General features: G+C 28.8%; 1 protein-coding gene across 1 annotated transcript in view; it reads left to right on the forward strand.

Moving 5' to 3' along the window:
- Positions 1-5,764: 5,764 nt before the first annotated feature.
- The window catches only part of LOC147065496 (atrial natriuretic peptide receptor 1-like), a 161,424-nt gene continuing 143,433 nt past the window's right edge, over positions 5,765-23,755 (forward strand). The window contains exon 1 of the mRNA XM_085956996.1: positions 5,765-5,930. Within this exon, the coding sequence (XP_085813122.1) occupies positions 5,765-5,930 (166 nt within the window). The remainder of the gene's footprint in view (positions 5,931-23,755) is intronic.

Here is a 23,755-nt window from a genome sequence, read left to right on the forward strand (position 1 = left end):
ATCGGTACATACAAATCGGAACAAATCGGTTTTAGCAATCAAACAATACCGATATGTTCCGTATTGAATGTGGAAAAAATGTGTTAACATAAAAATTTAAGAAAACTCTAACTTTTTGTCGGGTTACGCGATGTCTGGTTTACTTCTGTTGCCCGTTCTTTGGTGACCAGCAATGATACCTGCGCCTACTTCTGTATTTTTAAATTAATCCAAATATTTTTGCAAATAGTTGCCAGGTGTATTTTTAAGTCGATATATCTGAAATCCTGGTTAAATACTATTCGTTTGTATAATCATGAATAAAGTGGCAATAGTTCCACTACTAGCTATTTTTAAATATCAGCATCTCAACCATTTCTTATATTTACCTATTTTTAAAAGTTTACTTCTAAAATATATACATATTTAGATATTTTTGCTATAAAATATTAATATTTTATTGAAATTTTTATATCTATATTTATTTATAGATTCTTCTGTTATAAACCGGCCTTAATATCGGTAGTCAATGGGAAATACCGAAATACCAATAATGGTATTTTCATTCGGTACATATTGCAATTCGTACATGCATCCTTTATCATTATAATACAGGTAGATAAATTATAGAATGCCCCACTTATAAACAGTATTTTTCCTTCCGATCTATTAAGTTAATATTTTTTTCAAATAAACTTTCATTAATTATTACATCAAAAAGTACCGAAATATTCTTAATCAATTTTATATGATTAGGTACTTTTTCACAAAAGTCTGCAAAGAAACTTTCTTCGTTCACATTCAATGAAAAAATATATGGAAGGCTTTCTTATATTCCCTTTTGACACCAAACTTTTCACATTAAATGATTGGAAACTTTGACAGGTCGCCACGAAAAGGTCATTTATTTCTTTTCTATCATCTTTTTATCTCTTTATTTTCTCCGAACAATATTTTACGGCGTAATAAAAGCCCACTTAATTTTTATTATATTGTATTAAAATTGAATGGGCACGTACTTATTTTTTTACTACGAATTAACTTTCAACGGTAATTTATGATTTTTTTGTGATTATCACCTATAAAAAACGGTATCGTGGTATAAATTATATTTGAATAACGTTGGATTTTTATTCTTGTAATGTATTTTATAGGTGAACTAACTCTTGTTTTTGGTGTAAAAATATTTAAAATAAATTAGTAAAGAAAAAAAACATTTACTAGTATTTAATTTGACTACATCATATTTTTTATTGTACTATATTATAAACCACGTTATAATGTTTAATGACTTACCATAACGACTCAATACTTTTCGTACTTTTCATACATAATATTATAATATATTATGCAATGTCGCTGATTTTCAAATTCAAATTGCAGAAGAATCTAAAAGCTTAGTCTTTTATCTTATGAGTAAATATTTCGTAATGATGTGTTTAATATTTTTGTTGTAATTATTTTTCGACTGTAATTAAAAAAAATGGAAACATTGATCGTGGAAACAACGTTTGCCATGTTATTGTTTGTTTTCGTGAACTATCGTTTATACAATATATCCCTAGATTGTATCTATTTTTTTATATAACGTCGACATTCTATGCATCATGTCTATAACATAACATGCTATACAATTATTATTGAAAGAAAATCAAACATTTTTTTTATATTACGTTAATAGCAAAATTAAGATAAATGATATCATTTGTTAAAGTTTTATCACAACGGAAGTATTATTTAGTTTTATGAAACTGCTTCAAACAGTTTTTCTTTCATAGAATAGTCAATTCTTATATATTATTTGTGTAATATGGAAAATAAGTTTCCTATATAAAACTAATCATTTTTCACCAGATAGCTTCCGGTTCCAAGAAACTGTCATAGCTTTTGTGTTCTGAGAGACGGAGAGCTTTTTTTCACCTTACTTGACCCACAAGATTCTCGAAAACTCAACCTCTAGTGTTGGTTTTATTCTTACAATAATATTTTCACTGTCCTATGGCAAGAGATTAATTTATTAGGTTATATAATATAATTATTTTAGATTAAAATTATTTCACTATTGATAGGTAAATTATTAATTATTATTATCACAGATTTTTAAGATTATTATTAAAAACTCGATATTATTTAAATTTATTTGAAGATTAGAGACATATACAGGCATTTTCAATACACTTTTTTAAAGTGGTCTAATAATATTTTTTTTTCACAATTTATTTTATTGAATGTGCATACATTCATATGCTATGCATATAGCGCCGGTCTATAGTGTACACCCACGATGGCCGCGTGATTTAAGCGTTGGTCTATATTGTTGAGGGTCCCAGGTTCAAATCCTGGGTCTGGCAAGTACACGTATTGTTTTTCAATTTGCGTATGAGTCAGAGTATGGATCTAATAGGTTAAGCAAGTGGCTGACATCCATTTCTCGTAAAAATAAAAAATCTGGTATTACAAACCTCCACTCTGTGGGAGCCCATATGATTCTATTAGGATTTGACATGGTCGAAGAAGAAGAAGAATGTATAGGTATTCTTAATATTATATCGTCACCTTCAATGTATGGTTACTTTGTTTTAAATGCTCAACATTATCGTAAACAATACCATTTTCACGTCTTTCACTAAGATTCTCCGCATTCAAAGTTTTTCATCAGATAAGACATGTAAATAAGTAATATCCATTATGGATCTTTGATGCTTTGAATGCACGGTGTATTTATTACATATTGTTAATACATTATCGATTTACATTTTTATATTATTGAAATTGTCACGAGACTCGATAGATTCACTTTACTAGCAAAATTTTCTGTACCGTGCATAAAAAAGTTTCACTTATTTCGTACTTACAGATTGACCACTATAACTTATTATAGTTATATTAACTTATAGTTGACTTTTATATAACAAGTTATAGTGCTATATTTTTAATACCGAATAATTTAATATTTGTATTAAAAATTTCTCTACTTTACAACAAAGCCATTAAATTATATTAGTGGTATTTTATTTATTAAATATAATGCCTAGAGATTGCGACCTGATAAAAGTGGCGCAAGATTTTCTCAAAGCGTTTCATTCTTTTTTTTTAGATGAAAGCTTCTGCAATGCGCTCAGGCTAGGTCTATGTATTTTAAACTTTTATATACTTACTGGATAGTATACCTTGCATATATGCATATATATGATGTCACTAGAAAAGTTGAATGAGACAGCATCTCGACCTTCACTTAAGTTTTTCAATATTCTTCCAATAATGGATCTTTCGTCAAGGTTTTGAGTTCTTTTACACTCAAATTCTTTAAAGCGCTTTAAGCTATTGTAATAGTATAAAATTTTATCGTAAATATAGATTTTTTTATTCAAAACTATGTATGTTCAAAAAACACTTGGTGCATACTACTCAGTATCTAGAAATAAAAAAACATATCACAATGGGTTTAAAAATGGATTTATAAAAACTGTCGTCAGTTTTATTGTTTATTATAATATTTATAAAATATGTATATATTTATTATATAGCATTATAATATTATAGATATACATAGTTCTAATAGTTGGTATTATTAAAAAGTTTATTATATAAGTAGTTATGGATTCTCACAATTTTGTGAAGCTAAAATAATATTAAATCCACGAGACTTATTTTCTTTGTTTCAAACTTAAGCACTTCAAATGTATTTTGTAAGTTTATTAAATTTATTTTGCAACTTTTCTATATTAGGAAACATTTTGTCTTTTAGGTTGATTACTTTTAAAGTAAATGCTCATAAAATACAATGTCTTGTAAAAGTTTATAAATTTCTACAATGACAATGATAATATAACATAAACTTCCCAATGAATAACACAGTTTTAATTAATATTATATTATTTGATTTTTGGTCAATGTATCAAAATTAAAGAATTGGTAATAATTTTACTTATTAATAAGTCATTTTATTTAGTCAATCCAAACTACAAATTATTGAAATAAATATATTAAAAATTAATGGTTAGTTTCATGAAATTTACTGTTGATTTTTTTTTCATCAATTTATGTGTAAATAAGATATTCAAAGTAAAATATCACTGTGCATTTTCATTCAATTCATAAAATCACACATAATATATAATATTATATCATCAACATATTATAACATATCCATTATTATTAATTTAATTTAATAAAACGCATGTGAAAGCATAATATACACCCAGTTGAAAATGTCCCTCTGACGCGGATGAAATCGGTACACATATTAAATAAAAGTGGAATAAAGACGATAAAAAATTACGTTTTATTAAATAAAATTATAAATACAATATATTTCCACCATATTGACAGTTAACACAATAAAATAAATATGTCTATTACGTAAAATATATTTTGAAATTATCTGCTATTTCAGTCCATTTGTCATTATCATCATTATAGTTAAATTTGATTTGATTTGAAATATATATTGAAAATATATTAATTCGTTAGCTTCAAAATAAATAAAAAAAACTAATTAGAACTTTAAATTATGTCATTATTTTCCTTGTCTTTTCAGATATTTAAGCATTAAATAATTAGTTTTTCTTTTAGAAAAGCATTAACACTGATCATATCTTCTATATATTTGAAATAACTACTACAAGCCAGTTAACTACATTTTTTCAGTATTGTGTCTTTGAAATCAATAGATTAATTGCATATTAAATAATGATTACATATTTTATTTATAAAACAACTGTTTTTTGAAATTACTTAAAATAATAACTCATGCAGCGCTATTAGATCAATGATATATTATTGTTTATATAATAAGTACCATTTATTAGAATAAAATAACGATGGCAATACTTAATTCTGTGTATTTTTTTATTTCAGGTTCATTAAGTGAAATTATTAGTGATTCTATAATAAATGAAATATTATTTCGAAATAAATATTAATACTCACTAGTAATTTACAATATTTTTTAAAGAATATTTCCATTGGATTGAAATAACTTCAACTAATTTAATAAACATAAATTATACATACCTATATTCGAATTTTTAAAGGCATTATTAGTATAATAGCAAATCGTGTGTAATATTTTAAGTTGAATAATATATATAAATCCATACATACCATGCTGTTGTCTTAGCATAATAAGAATGGAAATAATATACGATTCATATCGATTACCAAATTTAATTTTTTTTCATAAATAACTCGACTAATTGGATAATTTCAGTAAATGGCGTTATTTTTCTTACACATTTGGTTTTTTTCTATTATTAGGTATTAACAAATAATAATTTCTGAAAAATTAAAAAGAAATTTATTTTACCAATTTTCATGCATTTACCAATATTAATATAGATATCTAATGAAATATAATATTACATAACTCTAAGTAAAATATTATTAATAAAAATAATAATTATGATCAAAATAAATTTTATTAGTAGGTATATAATTACGCATTATAGTGTAAATTAATTAATGATATTTTTCCATATTTATTAATTGTTAGTATTAAAAAATAAAATATTTGAAAAATCAACAGAATATTCCAGAATAACTCTAAAAAATTAGGCATTAAACTACTTTGTATTATAACTTATTTTCAATCAATGTACACTTACAAAAATTAATTATTCATTCATATCAGTTTGTAAAAACAAATAAAACAGTAAAGAGATCGATAAATTAAGAATAGCCGTTCATCAATTGATCACGCAAAAACCACGTTATCTAAGCAGTTATCGCAAACCAGTGAGACGCGACGATCAAGTGAGCCCTATACCACCTTGCATGCCAGGCCATGTCTCTGGCACTGCCTGGTGTAGGAGGTGGAGGGGCCGGCGGAGGTGGGCAGGATGCTTCCCCGCGGAGATCGGTGAGTCCGCTGCTGGAGGTGCGGAGGCCACACTGCACCCTCAACTGCGATCACTGCAACTCTATTCTTGAGGATCGATTCAAGCATATGCGTGAGTACATAGTTTATGTTATCTACTACTTTTTTGTTTATATCAAGATTTAAGGTTTTTTACTCTATGTGCAGAAGTCCCTATTATATTTTAATAAAATAATACTCTCTCCAATTATTTCTCTTACGGTTATATACACATCATGCTCATGTACATAGTATATATAATATATATTTTAAAGCTCATTTTTAATATTCATTTCTTTTATCAAATATGAATTTTCACAACTAATAATACTTGTAGATAGCTCATATAACCTTATGTTTAGTCAGTAATACAGCACAACAACAAAGTTAAGATGTATCTAGAAAAAACTCCTACGGTACGATGTAAGCCGTAGAAATATAATACCGTGTTGATAAAGATATTGAATATTTTTCCAAGTGGAGCATTCTGTGGTTTTTCTGTCTTTAAAAAGGTGGCATTTTTGTATAGAAGAAAGAAAAAATAATCAAAATAATTTTGAGAGTTTGTATTATGAAAATAACGTCTCAGAGGTCCTTGCATTGCCCCAATTTCATACTTTTGGACTCCACTACTATACCTACATGTAGGCGTTTATCAAATTTTTTCCGTATGGACCAATTAAGAACTATATTCATAAAAATGAAAAAACTCCTGCAACAAAGTTTTGAACAGAGATACGTAAACATAACCTTAAACGCATAATAAGATTTTTGGATACGTTAAGTGCAGAATTGTTGACTATGAACTAAATTATCATACAAAAAGATAGTAATTATATTATTTTGGGTGTTATCTATGTTTTAAATATCTTAAAACGTTATTTTATAGTAAAAATACAGTTAGAACTTTAATGGTAGGTAGGTATTGAAAAAAATTGTTGACCTGTTTTCATTCATAAGAGCACAATATTAATTTCCATTCTACAGTTTGAAAGACTTCAACGTTTGGAGAATTAACTACTTAAAATAATAAAATACAATATGTTACAATTAATTGTACATATATTTATAAAATAAGAGAGCTTTTTATTGTAGGTTTATAACGATCATGAATGTGTAGCTTTTACAGTTTATAATTGAGCTTACAGTTTAGTATTTTGAAAGTCATCGTGAATGTAGGTATTACGAACAAAACACAGTGAGACCAAAATACCTAGCACATAATGTACAATAGGAATCTGTGTTTGCCTCAACGCTATCGGTAAGAAGTTTCCCGAATCGTAGCGTAAGTATAGAGGGTCTAGTAATAACTCTGCAAGGCGTATAATACTTTGTTGTACCATTGTATGATGAGGGGGAGGGGGAGCTTGACATGACGGTGAATTTTAAGATGCTGGGAAATAGTATATCTGATAACGTTACAGTCATATTTGAATGAAATCATTATATCTAAACACTAACTGATTAATTCTACATATAAAGAATTCTGTGCAATATACAATAAAATATATAATAGTATTTTTATTTTGATATAATTAAATTGATCTTAAAAATAGTAAACGTTTTACTTCCTGATGCCTATATAACTCTCTATCCATCTTGTTATCCTCAAGTATCAACCTTTATTCAGGTCTATCTAAAGCCACTTCATTCCTATTTTGAATGCTCAATGTCTTTAAGCTCAATTCGACACTTTTTATGTATCTTATCTAAGATCAACCAGGTCTTCATTTGCCTTCCTATTACTCTGTTTTTTTTTTATTCATTATAGATAACTCATCTACCATAATAATATATACATACTATCTTTCATTATACCATTTATAAAAAGGTGCTAAAAATGTTGGGATTTGTCTTGCGTACTTCCCGGGTCTTTTCGGATGTTACGGTACTAAAAATTCTCTATAGCTCTTTAGTTAGAAGCAAACTTGAGAGTGGGTCTTTTGTTTGGGCCCGCATCAGTTGAAGTACGGCCTTATGGTGGAGAAGGTTAAGCAGAAATTTCTGAGACTCCTTTACTTTCGGCTGTATGGGTATTATCCGTGGCTCTATCTGACTGATTTTCTCTCAGGGTCTATTACATACTGTAGCTTAAAGTTTAAAAGGGATTTTTATTTAGCTACATACTTTTTCCGACTTATACGCGGCGTAAATGCAAACTCTGCCATTCTTGATGTACCCTATATGTTTATTTGAAAAATTGTTAACACCATCTTTGTCATGTCGTGAACGCTTTTAATTTATAATGTTTCACGTTCATTACAATATGTAAAATAAATAAATTTGAATTTGAAGTTATATCTTCATAAAAAAATCCCGATATGTTTTAATAATATGATTTTTGTATTTATTAATTAAACTATATATTATTACTATATATATACTATAAAATAGTACTTATATACATATACATAAAATAATACATTTAATAGTAAAGATAACATTATATGTGAAAGTTTTATACATTTAGTATTGAGTTGTTTTTACATCGACTTACGCTGATAATAAATATGGTTAACAATTCAATTTATTAATTTGAAAATTCCTTAGATATTATAAATATTCATTCATTCAAACAGTCATTCAGTTGAAAATGTCCCACTGAGGTGGACGAAACCGGTCCTTATATATTAATTAAAAGTGGAATAAGTACTATAAAAAAATTGCGTTTTATTAAATAAGAACAACAATATAAACATACTAGAAAAGATCTTTTTGAAGAACATACAACCCTCAACGGAACTCAAACCCCCTATCCACTGGATATTCCGCCAATGTCGTTTACAAATTGTTTGTAATTTGTTTACAAGTTGTTTATCTATTAACTAAGAATATAATTAATAATAGTTTTTGCATCAGTGCTTAACAAATTGCGTTAGTTTTTAACAATCTGCTTTTACATTATCATTTTCAATTTCTCTTTAATATGTAAAAACTACTAGCTAATTTTGTCGTAATCGCAATCCAGTAAATATTGGTTTGAGTCCAGTCAGGCATGGTGTTTTCAAATTTTGTATGTTAAATAAAAAGATGTTACACTTTCAAATCTTCTGAATTATTCGTTGACAAAAATAGTTTTTATAGATAATTTAATTTATTATATATATTCGTCGCAGTAAAATGTAGTAGTAATCATTTCTAGCTGGCATTTATAAAATATCACTACCTTGACCAACCATAACAATAACTCCGCTAGATTTCAAGATCTTCTGTCATTATATTTTCATATATTGCATAGCTCTGATAGCCATTAAAAGAGAAAATAGTGGGCGTTTCTCACATGCTCGAGATCATTCCACGTTTTTTGACTACCAACCTTTTCAATCTTTCATGGTACCGCAGTTGACGATTCTATATATCCGTCTAAGCATAGTGCCAAGAGTCTATTCTATATATCCTTCTTCTTCATAATAAAGACGTTAGTGATATTAAATTTTGAACATCTTCTTCCAGTACGATATTTCGAAAGCATTCAACAATTTTCTCTCCCTAGTCCATAATTCTAAAATGTATAATATGTAAAATAATTACAAGATAAAAAGAACTTTTTTATGTACAACGTTTTTAAATTTTCTGTTGAATCATATAAATTTGACGCATAAACGATGAAAAAAATTTGTACTTGATAGAAATAATACTGAAATGTCATTTTGACATTCATATTGATTTCCATAGTAACGCACGTATATATTATTAATTTAGTTGCTAGGACCCCAGACCTCTAGCAACCGATAATAGAGGATTGGATTACGGATTTCTTCCGAAATAACTTTTCATACAAAACAGAATTAACTGAAAATGAATTCAATTCTACTTAAATATGGCTAAAAGTATTTAAGAAATGCATTAGCATTGTGTTCTGATATATTCTAAAAGTTTCAAATGTCTAGCTAGTCGGGAAGTTAGTTAAAAATCGATTGCAAGATTTGTACCGAATAAACAACCACCGGACAAATAAGAATACGACCTAATAAAAACGTTGTAAAATACCATTCGTATGAGACACCCTTTAGTGAAATTACTATATAGTTAGTTTTTACTATTCCAAATTATATAGAGGATATATATTATATTATAATAATATAAACATATGTATATTATTTTCAGTCATTAAAATAGATTTCTAATAAGTTGGAATACAAATAAAACGAAAAAAATATACTTACTAATGAATTCAGCCATCAGAATATAAATGAATCTAAAAATCTGAAAACTTCAAAAGGCAGGAAGCTATCCAACGGAATGACTCGACAAAAAATAATCAATGAAAGTACACAATTTTTGCTCATCGTTGTAGTAGGTACATGTTTCCCTTCCGAGCTCATTCATGGTACAATGTTGCTAAACATTTGCATATATTAAAGCTATATGAATCGAATACATAGGTATGATACAGACAGTTTCTAACGGAATCGTCAATATTTATATAGGTACAGACACCTAATGCTATAAAATCTACAACATAATAGTGATTTAATGATAGTTATTTTGACTAGACAAGTCGATAATAAAAACACGATGTATTGATCTTGACTCATAGTAAATGTCAAATTATTATAATAAAGTGATATGACAGCAGCTAACGTAAAACTTTGTAGTCCGTATTTAAGGTTTTCTATTAACAAGAGTATCCGGCAAGGCAACACGATATATTCACCGCTATTCTGGAAGATCCTTTAGGCGACTTGAATGGAAGAATGGAATTGTCTTATAGTGCAAGACATTGCAAATTAAAATGGCAAAATAATATATTAAATAAATGTGATGATGAAAAATGTAACGATAATGTGTTTTGTTGACCCAAAAACTATAATCATCAATGACACTTAAATCGAGTGAGTCGAACAACAATGTATATCTGTCATAACACATTTATATTGATGGAGTTATGTATAACAAATTTACTTGCAGAAACAAATGATCTTCAAAAGTTTTCAACCAATACGTATTCATGTGAAACATGGATCATTAATGTTAAAAAAAATCAAAAAACTATATGTAGTATAACATGATTTGGAGAGGTGCATATCAAACATAACGCAGAAAGATTACAACAGAAACCAATGAATAAAGAAGCAGATAAGAATACGGAATGTCATAGAGGTTTCCAAGCTGGTGAAATCTCACTTAGAGAGTAGACAACCGCTAGACAAACGCATCCGTACAGTGGTACCCAAGGGTCACTATACGACCACATGAACATGACATGAAGTTTGGCAGATGTACATGTTAGCGATGAACTAGGACCGAACATAATGAAAAGGTGTAAGGGACTTCTTAATCTAATAAAGGGTCCATCCCAGCTGATGATTATGATGAAAATGCTTTACACTGTGACTAACTCAGTAATTTCATACAAATGCTAATAGGTACTTCAAGTTCCGTAATAGACTTTAGTTTAAATAAAGTTAAACTCTACATAGTTTGTAAGTTTTTATTAATCGTTATGTCTGCGATGTTCTGTTAAAACTACGTAAGTTGAAAATATCAACTTCACAGATAAGAACTTCAAATAATGACGTTTGAATGTTTTTGTTAGACACAATAATAATTATGTATACGTATAACTAAATTAATAACTAACGGACCAATATATTACGCTGTACACAATTTATTTATTTTTATAACAAAAGGTAATTTAAATATTAACGTGAAACTAGTTTTATGTTACTTATGCAGTAATTCAAATCGATTTATAACAATTTATATACTAATGACTTACGTACTTTTACCCGAACGTAGGGTAAAAATGATTTAAATCAAATTGCTTTATAAACTCATTTTAGACTAAAATGAATGTATATTATTAAATATGTAGTTTTACCTCACAAAAGATAATATATAATATTATTTAACTTATTTACTTACCATAGTACATGGCAAGAACTTATACGAAAGCATATTATTTACAAGTACGAATTGGCTGAAACGATTACTTAGTACAATTCAAAACGACGGAGAAAAGCATTCAAAACAAATGGTTTTTTTCACCGATATCATTTTGCCGATGTTTAAGGTAAGAGGTATGTTTTTGAAAACAACATTTCAATTAGATTAAATTAGACAACTTGACGACAAATATTTGATAGTAATTACGATAATCACTTTGTAAAAATGCTAATCGCTTAAAAATCCATTAGTTTTCAATGCTTTTTGCCTTGTTTATTTATGGTTTCAGTAAATTTGTACCCATACCTACAAATATTTATGTAGCTATTCTCAAAAAAATTGTAGTATTCAACAATGGTATTGATGAAATGGCAATTATTCAGATTAATAATAATATCCGTCATCATTCGAATAAATCATAAATTTTTGCGTTTTCAATAAAGTAGTAGATGTAGAAAAAATAACAAATGCATTCATTTCTTCAAAATGATATGCTAATTATCAGTCTGGATCAATTCATTCGGTTTTTGCATCATTGTCACTTACTTCCGTAGAACTTAATTATCTTGTCAATTTACTGACATGTAGGGATTGTAATACCAATACCGGTATTTCGGTATTTCCTATTGAATACCGTTAGTATTATCGGTATTCGTGAAATATATCGAAAAAACGGAAGATCTACAAACGAACAGTATTTAACCGGGATATTAGATATATTTACATAAAAAATACACCTGACAACTTCTAAAACCCGCTAGTGACTGGCGAAAATATTTGGATATATTTAAAATTACGGAACTAGGTACCTACCTACCTTTAATGTAAATGTATTTCGCAATTCTGCACCTATCATTGCTGGTCATCAAGGAAGTTGAAGGGCAACGGAAGTAAATCAGACATCGCGTAACCCGACAAAAAAGTACAGTCCTATTAAAATTTTTATGTTAATTAATATTTTGTTTCCACTTTCAATACCAAATATATCGGTATTGTCTGATTTTTAAAACCGGTATTTCGGTATCGAAAAACACTGGGTTACCGGTTTTAAAGTGCCGGTATTGCAATTACTAGTAACATGAATATGTATATTATTATTTTTATTTTTATGCATTATGCCCGGCATGCATGTTTTCATACATTGATTTTGTTTTTAAGAAAAATGGGTATAGGCTTATTAGGTCCATATTAAATACGGCATTATATTGTAATACTAGGTGGAAAACTCAGGATATACGAAAAAATATCTAAATTATGCTAGAAGTATTAAGAACTGTATGCTAGTATTTATAATTTAGGAAATATCATCACGTAAAATTACAGAAAAAGATTGCCTAAAGCCCTCATATAATATTGGTAGGTACCTAATCTCATTATCGTTTTTTTACTACTGATCATAAAAATTTCTTGCAAACGTAAAAATTTTATTTTTACAATTAATAATTAATTAAGTTTTCCAAATGCCAATGATGTCTTTTAAAACCTTTCAACGAATCTTTTTAATGCTTTTCCAAATGTGCTCCATTATTTCTACGAAACAACATAATATTATTATATTATAATATAATATGCATGTTTTTTCATTACGTAATGTGAAATGGTATTTTCATTTATTTAATTCATTTGTCATTTACTTCAAAATAATATTTTTTAAATTAGAACTACGCAGAAAACCTGTGTGCATTCCAGGCTTAGCTTTTGGAAAATTTAAAATTAGATAACTATAATAATCTCATAATATAGTAGATAGTTAGGCAGGTAAACCATTAATTTGAAATTGTAATACAAATTTTCGTTCAATGTGTACATATAACAATATGAGATAAATAAAGCACTTGAACTTGTTGGGTGAATTGTCCGTGAACCAAAAAATGCGCGATGCTCCCCTATCGACCCGGTAGGTCCGATGACCCGATTACCCCGGGTTGAATAATGGTGGTTATGTATGCAAAGGTCATCCGTTTGTTACGCCTCGTGGGCTCTTCTTCGCGCAGACAGGTCTCGCCCGTGATGCCAGTTCACTGTACAATTTCGGTTTGATCGGGGTAACGGGAATTATCCCCGGATTTTATGATGAAAGGGTATTTTATGTACGTGTAAATAAATCGGCTATTCTATGACACGAATCTAATTTTTTTCGGATATTTTGTGTCATAAATATTATCGAACATGTGTGTTGACTTTTCTACACGTAAAATGTATACAATGCAATTTGAATGTGTAGTTTATTTTATAAATTTTTCTCTAAAATGTTAGTATCTACACAAATAAAATATCAATTAATTTATATATTATCATTTTATGGTACTGATTTTTAAACTCATTCGACTAAAATATGGCCTTTTTTAAAAGTAGATAGCTACTCTCAACTCTCGCATCAATTGGAAATTTGATATGCATGCGGCTTAAAAGCTATATTACATTTTTTTTCATTTCTTTTATCCGAATAAACTTTCTTTTTTTTCTCAATGTATTAGACTCTATTCTTTGAAAGGTTTTTTAAACTCATTTTTGAGTTCGTACCAATAAAAATGTAAATGATCATCCCCATTCTAACAATAGTTGTTATCGTACAGAGTTCTATCTTCTCTCTTTCCAAAAGCGGCAACTCAAAAATATGTTGGAGTATTATGCTCAAGACCTTCTGGATTGTCATGTGTACTAAAAAATGTATCATTCAAGACCTGAAGATAGAATACACACTCTCAACCATCTGTTTGAGATGAACTTTTCACTAGTTTTTCTATCTAACTCAGTTCCTGCATGAAAACTTGGAGAAGCTGATCATAATTCATAGCGTATATGGTATAAAAGAAAAATAAATTCAACATCAGCATTCATGATAATTTTGAAACAAGTGAAAGTGAATTTCAGAAACTGCTAATGAAGACGTCGATTATTTAATAATGTGTCAGACTTTTTATGACTTCCTTGAAGCTGTGTGGATGTCATCCGTGACTTTATGCGACCGACTTTTCAACTCTTCAAAAGTTGATACATATCTTTATATATAGGTATGCACTTTTTCCGGATTCACGATGTACATTTAATAATAACTGTGCCGTTCTTGGTAACTACCTCAGAAATCGGGAGCATCAGTAAAGTTGTTTGTTCTACCAAGGTCCAGAATAAACTTACCAACATTAAACCCCATAGGGAGAGTTATAACCAAATCGCTTCGGATATTGATATATTCCACTTGCTTGAGACTGAGTTTAGGTGCATAATGTTTTATAAATTCTTTGTATTTTTGAGTTTTTTTTTTATTTTTCGTATTACGCTGTTTTTAATTAAATATAATTAATACTGTTATGTAATTATTTTCTTATTTTTTCATGGTATTTTTTGAACATCCTGAATTTATAATTTGTAATTTAGTATAAATTTGATTAAATTTTTACTTTTTATATTATATCAAAACGATTTTATATTTTTTTTTATATTGAGCTATGAAGTCTCATGTGAGACTTATCTAGCTTTACATTTTATACACTGTTATTAATACATTTTTGAATACATATTATTTGTAATAAATATTATTACAATTTAAATTAACAAAAAACATATAATTTACACTTGTCTTAAAGGTTACATTCTCTCAGAAACACTTAAATTCACAGAAATGCCTTGATATTTGGTTGAGCTAAAAACATCGGAAGATTCAGTGGTAATTGATACTTTTGTTTTCTTAAGTCTTTAAAAATATATATTTATATTTATTTTATAATGACTATTAGGATGCAAAGTTTTCTGGTATATAATTTTTATGATAATTAGTGTATTTATCCAACATTCATTTGCGTGCTAATAAAATTGTTTTGAAAATAGTTAAATGGATATTCAAAAATAATATTCAATACTCAATCAAAAGAGAAAAAAAGAGAATTTTTGTGAATAAAAAAAAGGATATGTTTACTAGACATCACATTCTATCGGACGATGTGGAAATTTGTGTGACAGCATCATTAAATCAGTAGTTAATAATAGACGATATCGAATTTTCTCCGTAGAAAAGATGAAAACGTGCCGAGAAAAATAAGATAAACGAAAAGTCTCGCGTAGCTAGCCCATTGTTCAAAACAGGGCTAGAGTATTATATTAGTTGCATATTAATACGAGTATATTCATTTATTCTCTATAACAAATGAACTTCTTCCCTTTATCTTCTTACTTTTTCTATTACTAATATTATATTATAATATGGTGCGTACTTAATACCTACCTAAGATAAAAGAATTACATAGATCTGTAGTATTTATCATAAATATACGTTTAATTATCTAGTATTCTGGCCTGGATCAATCCACTTCTAAATTCAGGCATATTCCACTCCCCTCAGTTGTGTGCTTTGTGTTTCAATCAATGCTGACTATATTTTTTAGGCTGTGGCACTGAATGGGGAAATGTGGGGAATTACGATAGTATTTAATAGATATAGCAATACGGTGAGCTGTTTGAAATAAATGAAGATTTTTGTATGTATATTTCGTTAAAATTATTACCATTTCTGTCATTATAGAAAAATCAATAGTAATACAATATTGCATTCATGGTATGAGCGAGAAATAGCACTTTCATTGAAGTTTAAAGCGACGTGTCAATGCTTGACTATAATAGTGGACCATGCAGCGCTCGAAATAGATCGAAACGCACCGGAGCTCAGCTCTTGTTCGTAAAATCGCCAAGAATATCCTCCGTCTCATGGAAAAATTAAATAGTTCATCCCAGTTCATGAATTATTAAAAATAATAAAATTAATGTACTTTATATTTTTTTATGTAAGTTTGTCGGCATCATAGTACAACAACATATATTTTTATGACGTGACGTAAACCTCGATTCTTATATGCGGTGCCGACAACATTATGCCATAATCTTGCATACAACATGTTTTAATTCAGTTAATCCAGTTGGCCGTTAGAGCTTGGCAGGTAGGGGAGCAAGGGGGAATTGGAGCCTACTAAGAAAATTGTTGAAAAAAAGTAACAAAATGTTCTAATCGTTTATTATTAAGACTTGAAATGAGTCCTTTGATTACATAGTAATAATATTACTGCAATTTCCACTCGAAAATTCTATAACTAAGGTACAAAAAAAACGTTTTCCCAAAAAACACATTTGGCTCCAATTACCCCACACGTAGGGTAATGAGAGCCAAAAATTTACCAAATATGTAATGGGAGCTTCATATTTTGATATGCTTACAAACACTTATACACATTATAACAGACATAGGTACAACAAAATGTTAAATATTTACTAATGTAATTCAACAAAAATATGCTCTAGTACTAAAAATATCAAAAACATCAATACGTCATGTTATGGAACTAAGCAAAAAACACAAATATAATCTTTCTGGTTTCGGAGGGCATTTTTCAACGAAGTCACCGTCCAACCAGCCTTGAAAGTCGTCAGTTTTCTATTTCTGGGCATCTGGAACAATTAAAATCTTTTCTACTAGTAAAAGAGGTGTGAAATTTATATTGGGGTAATGAGAGCCACCTAGGCTCCAATTACCCGAATGTCGACCACTTTGAAGGTTGATAAATAACGTAACCAAACCATTTTAAACCTTGATTCTGAAACTACTAAACAAAAATACATGTCTCTGGCTATACAATGGACACAAAATATGATGAAATAAGTAAAATTTTAAGTACTTACGTTGATGTTTATGTATTGCAAATTGATATAAGCACCTAGCCCAAAACACATTTCTACTCGCCATGCGCGCGCACGTGCCACTAAGCAGCCGACTGCGATCGACGGGCTTAGCCGACGATTGACGAAGATGTTTTGGTTATTTCCGAGTCATTTTAGTGTTAGATGGTACTTGTTTTGCAGTCGCTCCCATTACCCGCAAGCTCCCATTACTTCTTGCTCCCCTATATTGATATATAATACATGTAAGTATTGCATAAATATGTTTTCGAAATAAAAATAAACATTTTCGAAAAATTATCGAGCGCTCCGGTTCGTAAAATCTTCCATTTCAAGCGCTGGGACCATGTTTTCAATGTATTATCGGCAATTTTATTATCTATGTAACCGATTCACTGGATTTTATGTTTACTTTTTGGACGTCTTTTACATCTTGGGTACCATTGTATGACTGGCTTCTCTTTCTTTGAGCTACGTGTCTAGGCCATTTTTATTTATTACTAAAGATGTATAATAATATGCTGACCAAATTGCAAAAGGATAAACAATAATATTATTAGATAGGAGAACAAATAAGCTTTTGTGATGTAATAGAATTTCACCAGAATTGAATTCTTAATGGAAAGCATTTTTTTAATCTTAGGTACATTAAACTCAACATACTCATCTTGGCTGTGTGTTGTTTTCATAATGAATTAAATATTTTATAAATTTAATGATTCATTACACTTAACGTATATTTTACAGATTTCCTCTAACTATCGTGTACCTACCACTAGATATTACTAAAATTAGATCTAGATTTTAGACTAGATTTGTCCGGCGATTATTTTTTCGTCAAGATATAATATGTAATGTATAAATTGAATTTACATAATTTGAAAACACCTCAGATATACCTACTAAAAATCGTTATTTGAAAAAAATACGACAACCGACGGGACTTGAATCTATAACCGCTATTTTCGCGTGCTTTAACTAATAAGAATTTCATTTAATAACTACTAGTTAAATTCGTCGTGATTAAATAGGATACCCGTAGCTTAATTGGTTAAAGTACATCGGCGTAAATCCAGTAGTTACATGTTCAAGTTTCGTCATATTTCTTATTTTTTAAAGTTTTTTTTCGTAGATTTTTAGGAAAATATTACCTACTTCTCTAATGTTGTGAATTATTCGATGAATAAATTTAAAAAATGCGGAATATATAGGTAATAGATAGATTTTTAAACTAATTGCCTCTAATTGTACATCATATTTTATTAACGTAATAATGTCATCAATCGTTTGATTGTCTAATAAATTATTTTTTTACATATATATACCCCATAACATAGAAGCGCGTATAATATATGAGTTATTATTTTTCCTGGATTAGCGAAAACTTAATAACGCATTTGGTATGAATATGAATTTTAACGACCTAATGAATAAAAAAAACTTATATACAACATTGTTGTTTTGTTACAAGTTTTATTATGAGCAAGTAAAAGGTTTAATACCTAGGTCCTAGATAGTCTTTCTGATCCTATAAATCAAAGAAAATAATATGTACCCATATAAACTTACTATCAAAGGGATTACTGTCTGCGACATCATAAATAAAAAAATATTTAATCTCAAAACAGACCATTTACAGAACATGAAATATTTCGTATAATATTACATAAACATATTTTATAAAACAAATATTATATGACGACACACAATATTCGTTATTTTTAAGTTAATTTATTGAGAAATCAACCATTTTCATTGAATTAAATTCACATCTTTATTTCAAAGAAAAAATATTATTATAAATAATTATTTATAATGTAATCATGTTATCTCGACAAAACCATTTTAATTCCGTGATTTTGAACAAAAAACAACAAATAAAGCCAGCTCCTGAGATTACATACATTTATATTAACAACTTTAAACTTTCAATCAGCATATTCTTAACATCAGTACTAGATCTAGCAAAATGCTTGGTTTTGTTATGAGGGTTTCAAAATCATTCGAAAACGTCCGAGTGCTACGTACATTATACGTATCATTTGTGTTGAGTATTCTTGAATATGCCAGCATTATTTGGAGTCCTAATAGGTTCATGCACACAATTAAGCTGGATCGAGTCCACAATATATTTCTTAGATTTCTCTACTTAAGAACATACGGGTTCTTTCCTTATGATAATGACAATAAAATGAATTTCCCGACTCGTTTTCTTCTGGGTATGCTATCAATGCAATCCCTGTCTACCCGAAGAGTGATTGTTCTTTTAAAGCATTTCTTTTTACTTCTTCGTGGGTTCATTTACAATCCGCATATACTGGCAAATATTAATTTTCATGTTCCCACCAATATCACTCGCAGCTCCACGGTCTTCAAGATACCTCGTCGCAGGACAGATGTTATGTTTCATGATGCTGTGTATCGTGCAATTAGCTTATTTGATGACACCATAAAGGTTGATTTGTTTTTTATTAATTATATAATGTTTGTAGACGTTTTAAATAGGATAAATTTATAATTGTATATATTATCATATTTCTTTAATATTTACACATGCTGTCTTTTCCACTTTCTTGTCATATTAGTTGTTATTTGTAATTAAGATATTTTTATATATTTGTATGTATTATGTATTATGGCGCATTGGCCAAAAGCTGTAATGCCGTAATACTCTTTTTTATAAATAAATAAATAAAATAAATAAATAAACCTAAATAAAAAAATATTCATTTTATTGATCAGCCAACTTACATTTTACTGTAGACTTCTGAAAATTATTTGTTTGTGAAATATACACCATTTGTATTTTCGTAAATACAATAATACATTTTTTAGTAGATAGGCATTAGACTCACGCAAAAACGGTATAAGACTAACTTTTGGGGAAATTTTCTTTGCATAACAAATTTACATTTATTAGCATATTGCCTGTCTTTTAGTTAAATGTTAAGCTACGTCGTAGTGCAAATTTATGGGCCTTCCTAACGAACTACAAATCAAGTTATATGAAGCGACGTAAAATCGCGTCCTCCAAAATGAAGAAATATTTGAAGTAGCAAGAAACTAAATTCAAGTTTTAAAGCTGTTTATTTACAAATTGCCTATGCTAAAATATGACTTTTATTATATAAACTGCAGCATATCAAGATGTTTTCCTCATTAAACTATTATGAATTGTCTCACTAGTGAAACTGGTAAAGTATTTAAAAAAAGGTTTTTGCTTCTACGTGTTGTTAAAAAAAAATAATTATATTATTCAAAAATTACATAGATAGTTTGTTAATATAGTAGCCAGATTTAAATATTTATACGCATAGTGGGGACGTTTGAAATTTTAATATTATGGAAAATTAAACGAATAATTAATAACCAAGAGAAGTTTGACATTTTATCAATATTAGTCTTCTAGATACATTTTTAATCTACATAGTTGGGATCAGGCCTTTCTGATAATCCGTTATATTGAATTATTTATTAGGAATTTAGGTAATTCTTATAAATAATAAGGTAGACTGGAATCGTAATGCAGTGCGTAAGGCACTGGCATACTATCCAGGAGCTCCGTTTTCAATCCCGGCGAAGACACAATATATTTATGTGATCTTCTAAAGACTGGGTATTTGTGATTGTTCAAAATTGCTAATAACCACCTTGTACGAACAAGCAAGGGCATGGTTATTATAAATTAAAAAATAATACTAGTAACTACTTATTTATACCCACGTTGGCTAGCTGATAGAGCAGTCGTCTTTGTTTAAATACACAGCCGTTAGTTGTGGGCTCGCTACCTACACATTTTTTGTACCACCATACTATTTTATTAGATTATGCCCTTATTATGCCCATATGTAGTCTTATCGGTTTTTTTTAAATAGTCGCCTTATATTACCTAACACAACGTTAATATATTATCAAACACTTTAAAATTCTACAGTAATTGGATATAAGCATCTTAAATTATGTACATATTATAATATACATAATGTAGTTAAAGTGTACTTACATTTTAGTAATCCATCATCCTGTACTACAAATTCTGTTTCGAATTTATGTAAATGATTGAATAAAAGGAACACTTTGTAATGGAATTTCCCATACATAAACCAACAGGTATGAATAAGATATAACTAGAGACGTCCACGGTTGACTGATCTTCTAAATCGACCGGACCAGAACCTTTGCTTAATGCAACGATAACCTTAAAAAAGGTCCAGCTTCCAAAGTAGGGACCCGACTGACATCCAAGACGTCTTATCCGGACGCTTGGGTTAAGGGTTGAATTTTATACGAAATTGTAACGTGTATTATTCGCATAATCGTAAAAAAGAAGAATATATTATTATGGTGTAAGAACACTGAACATTTATATTACAGAAAAAATTATAAAAATATACCAACAGTATATACCTACCCCAGAATATATATATTTTTTTAATATTTTATTTTTATAAAAATAAATATTAATAATTGAAGACCAATGAAATTAATGCTCATTACAAGCGGGGGTGTTATTAATAAATATATTAAAAAATATATATAAAAATTAGGTACACAAATAGAATAGTTTAAATGTTTATATAATTTTATATTCTTTACCCTTGGAAGCGGGAAAAACCTGGCCGCGTGGCTAAGGCATCGACCTGTAGCCTTATAGTGTCGTGGGTCCTAGGTTTGAATCCTGGATCTGGCAAGTACACAAATTGTTTTTCAATTTGTGTATGAGTCAGAGTATGGACATAACAGGTTGAGCAAGTTTCTGACATCCATTTCTCGTAAAACAGAAATTTGTTAATACAAAACCTCCACTCTGTGTAGACCCATATGATCTTATTATGATTGGACATAGTCGAAATAAAATAAGTGAAATTATTACTACATACCGTATTTTATTTTAATTAATACAATGTATTTCTGACAAGAATTGGCAATTATTAACGCTATCAAATATTTTTTTACATTTTTTTCCTATTCTGCTCACATTTCCGTGTGTATCAACTTAATAATGTTGCCGCGTATTGTGGAATGTAAAAATAATGATACTGCAGTTTTCTTTTGATGTGTTTTTACACTCATTGGTGGATCATTCATTAAACAACTAAATTTAGCTGGGGTGCCTCCGCTCGGTTCTATAATATAAAAAAATAGTCCGTTAAAACAGATATTATGTACGCACATTAATTTATAAGGCCCTTATATACGTACTATAGATAGATGGCCTAAATAATAGATTTATGCAAATTAAACCATCAAAATTTGTTAATATTAAATTAGCTACAAAATATTATTTTTAAAAAATCTCCTCAGCGTTTATTGAAGAAGCTGTATAATGAATAAAATATGGTATCAATATATTGCAGTTAAATATAATTATAACATTAATATGAAAAAAAATGTTAAAATAGAAAGACAAATATAAAAATTGTTATGGAAAAGATTGGAAAATAGTGCTCAAGGGTACAACAAAGATTAAATATGTATGATTGATTCTTAATATCTGGAAATGGAATCGCGCTGTCATGTAACTTGTACACATGAATACCTACATAAATTTATTAATATCTGTTGAAATAGAAATTTATTAAATATCAATGTATGTATGCAAGTATATTAGCGTCAAGTGCTTTCCTCTAAGTGTGTAAAACAATTTAGTACTTAATGCAGTTTGCAAAAAAAATAAAGCAATGTAATTTTAATAAGACGACACATATCTGTTGTTAGTTGAAATTTACGTTATAATATAATATATTATATTATAATCGGGACCAAATAAAAATACATGTATTTTTTTAATAATTTAGAGTTCGTTACGCTCTTAATTTGCGGAAACAGTAAAGATATTTAAAACACGGAAATGTTAAAATGTACTTGTAACAATAACAATAAAATTTACTTTGTAAAAATGTAAATGTAGCTGGCAGGTGAATGCTACCATCGCCCTTCCACTTTAAACTGATTGTATTAAAGTTTGAAAGAGAAGTTACATAATAATTGAATTTATATGGGTACTGTCCGAAGGTACTCGTTAAAAAAGAGATGGTTAAGCAATACATTGCTGAAGATCTTAATAGATCCTTAGCCGTGTGGGTTCGAAGTTAGGTTATTCAAATGAAAGAGGTCGCAAGCCTTTCTCCTGCCGCAAGCTCCTTACCGGATAGTGTGAAAGAGATGACCAATAAACTCGTGTGCTGTCCTTTTCTCTCGTCATGGTTATTTGTTTTCTATTAGGGTTTAAACTTCGTAGAGATGTCCTTGTGACTATTTTTTTAACATTTTAATACCCTGTTTTTGTATACGTAAATACGAGTTTTACAGAGCATCTAAATCAACCGCCACATAGGACCTACATCGACATTTATTAGCCGACTC

This window comes from Rhyacophila brunnea, unplaced genomic scaffold (assembly GCF_057557595.1).
Source record: "Rhyacophila brunnea isolate RB1 unplaced genomic scaffold, BYU_Rbru_1.0 scaffold_6, whole genome shotgun sequence".
Taxonomy (NCBI): Eukaryota; Metazoa; Arthropoda; class Insecta; order Trichoptera; family Rhyacophilidae; genus Rhyacophila; species Rhyacophila brunnea.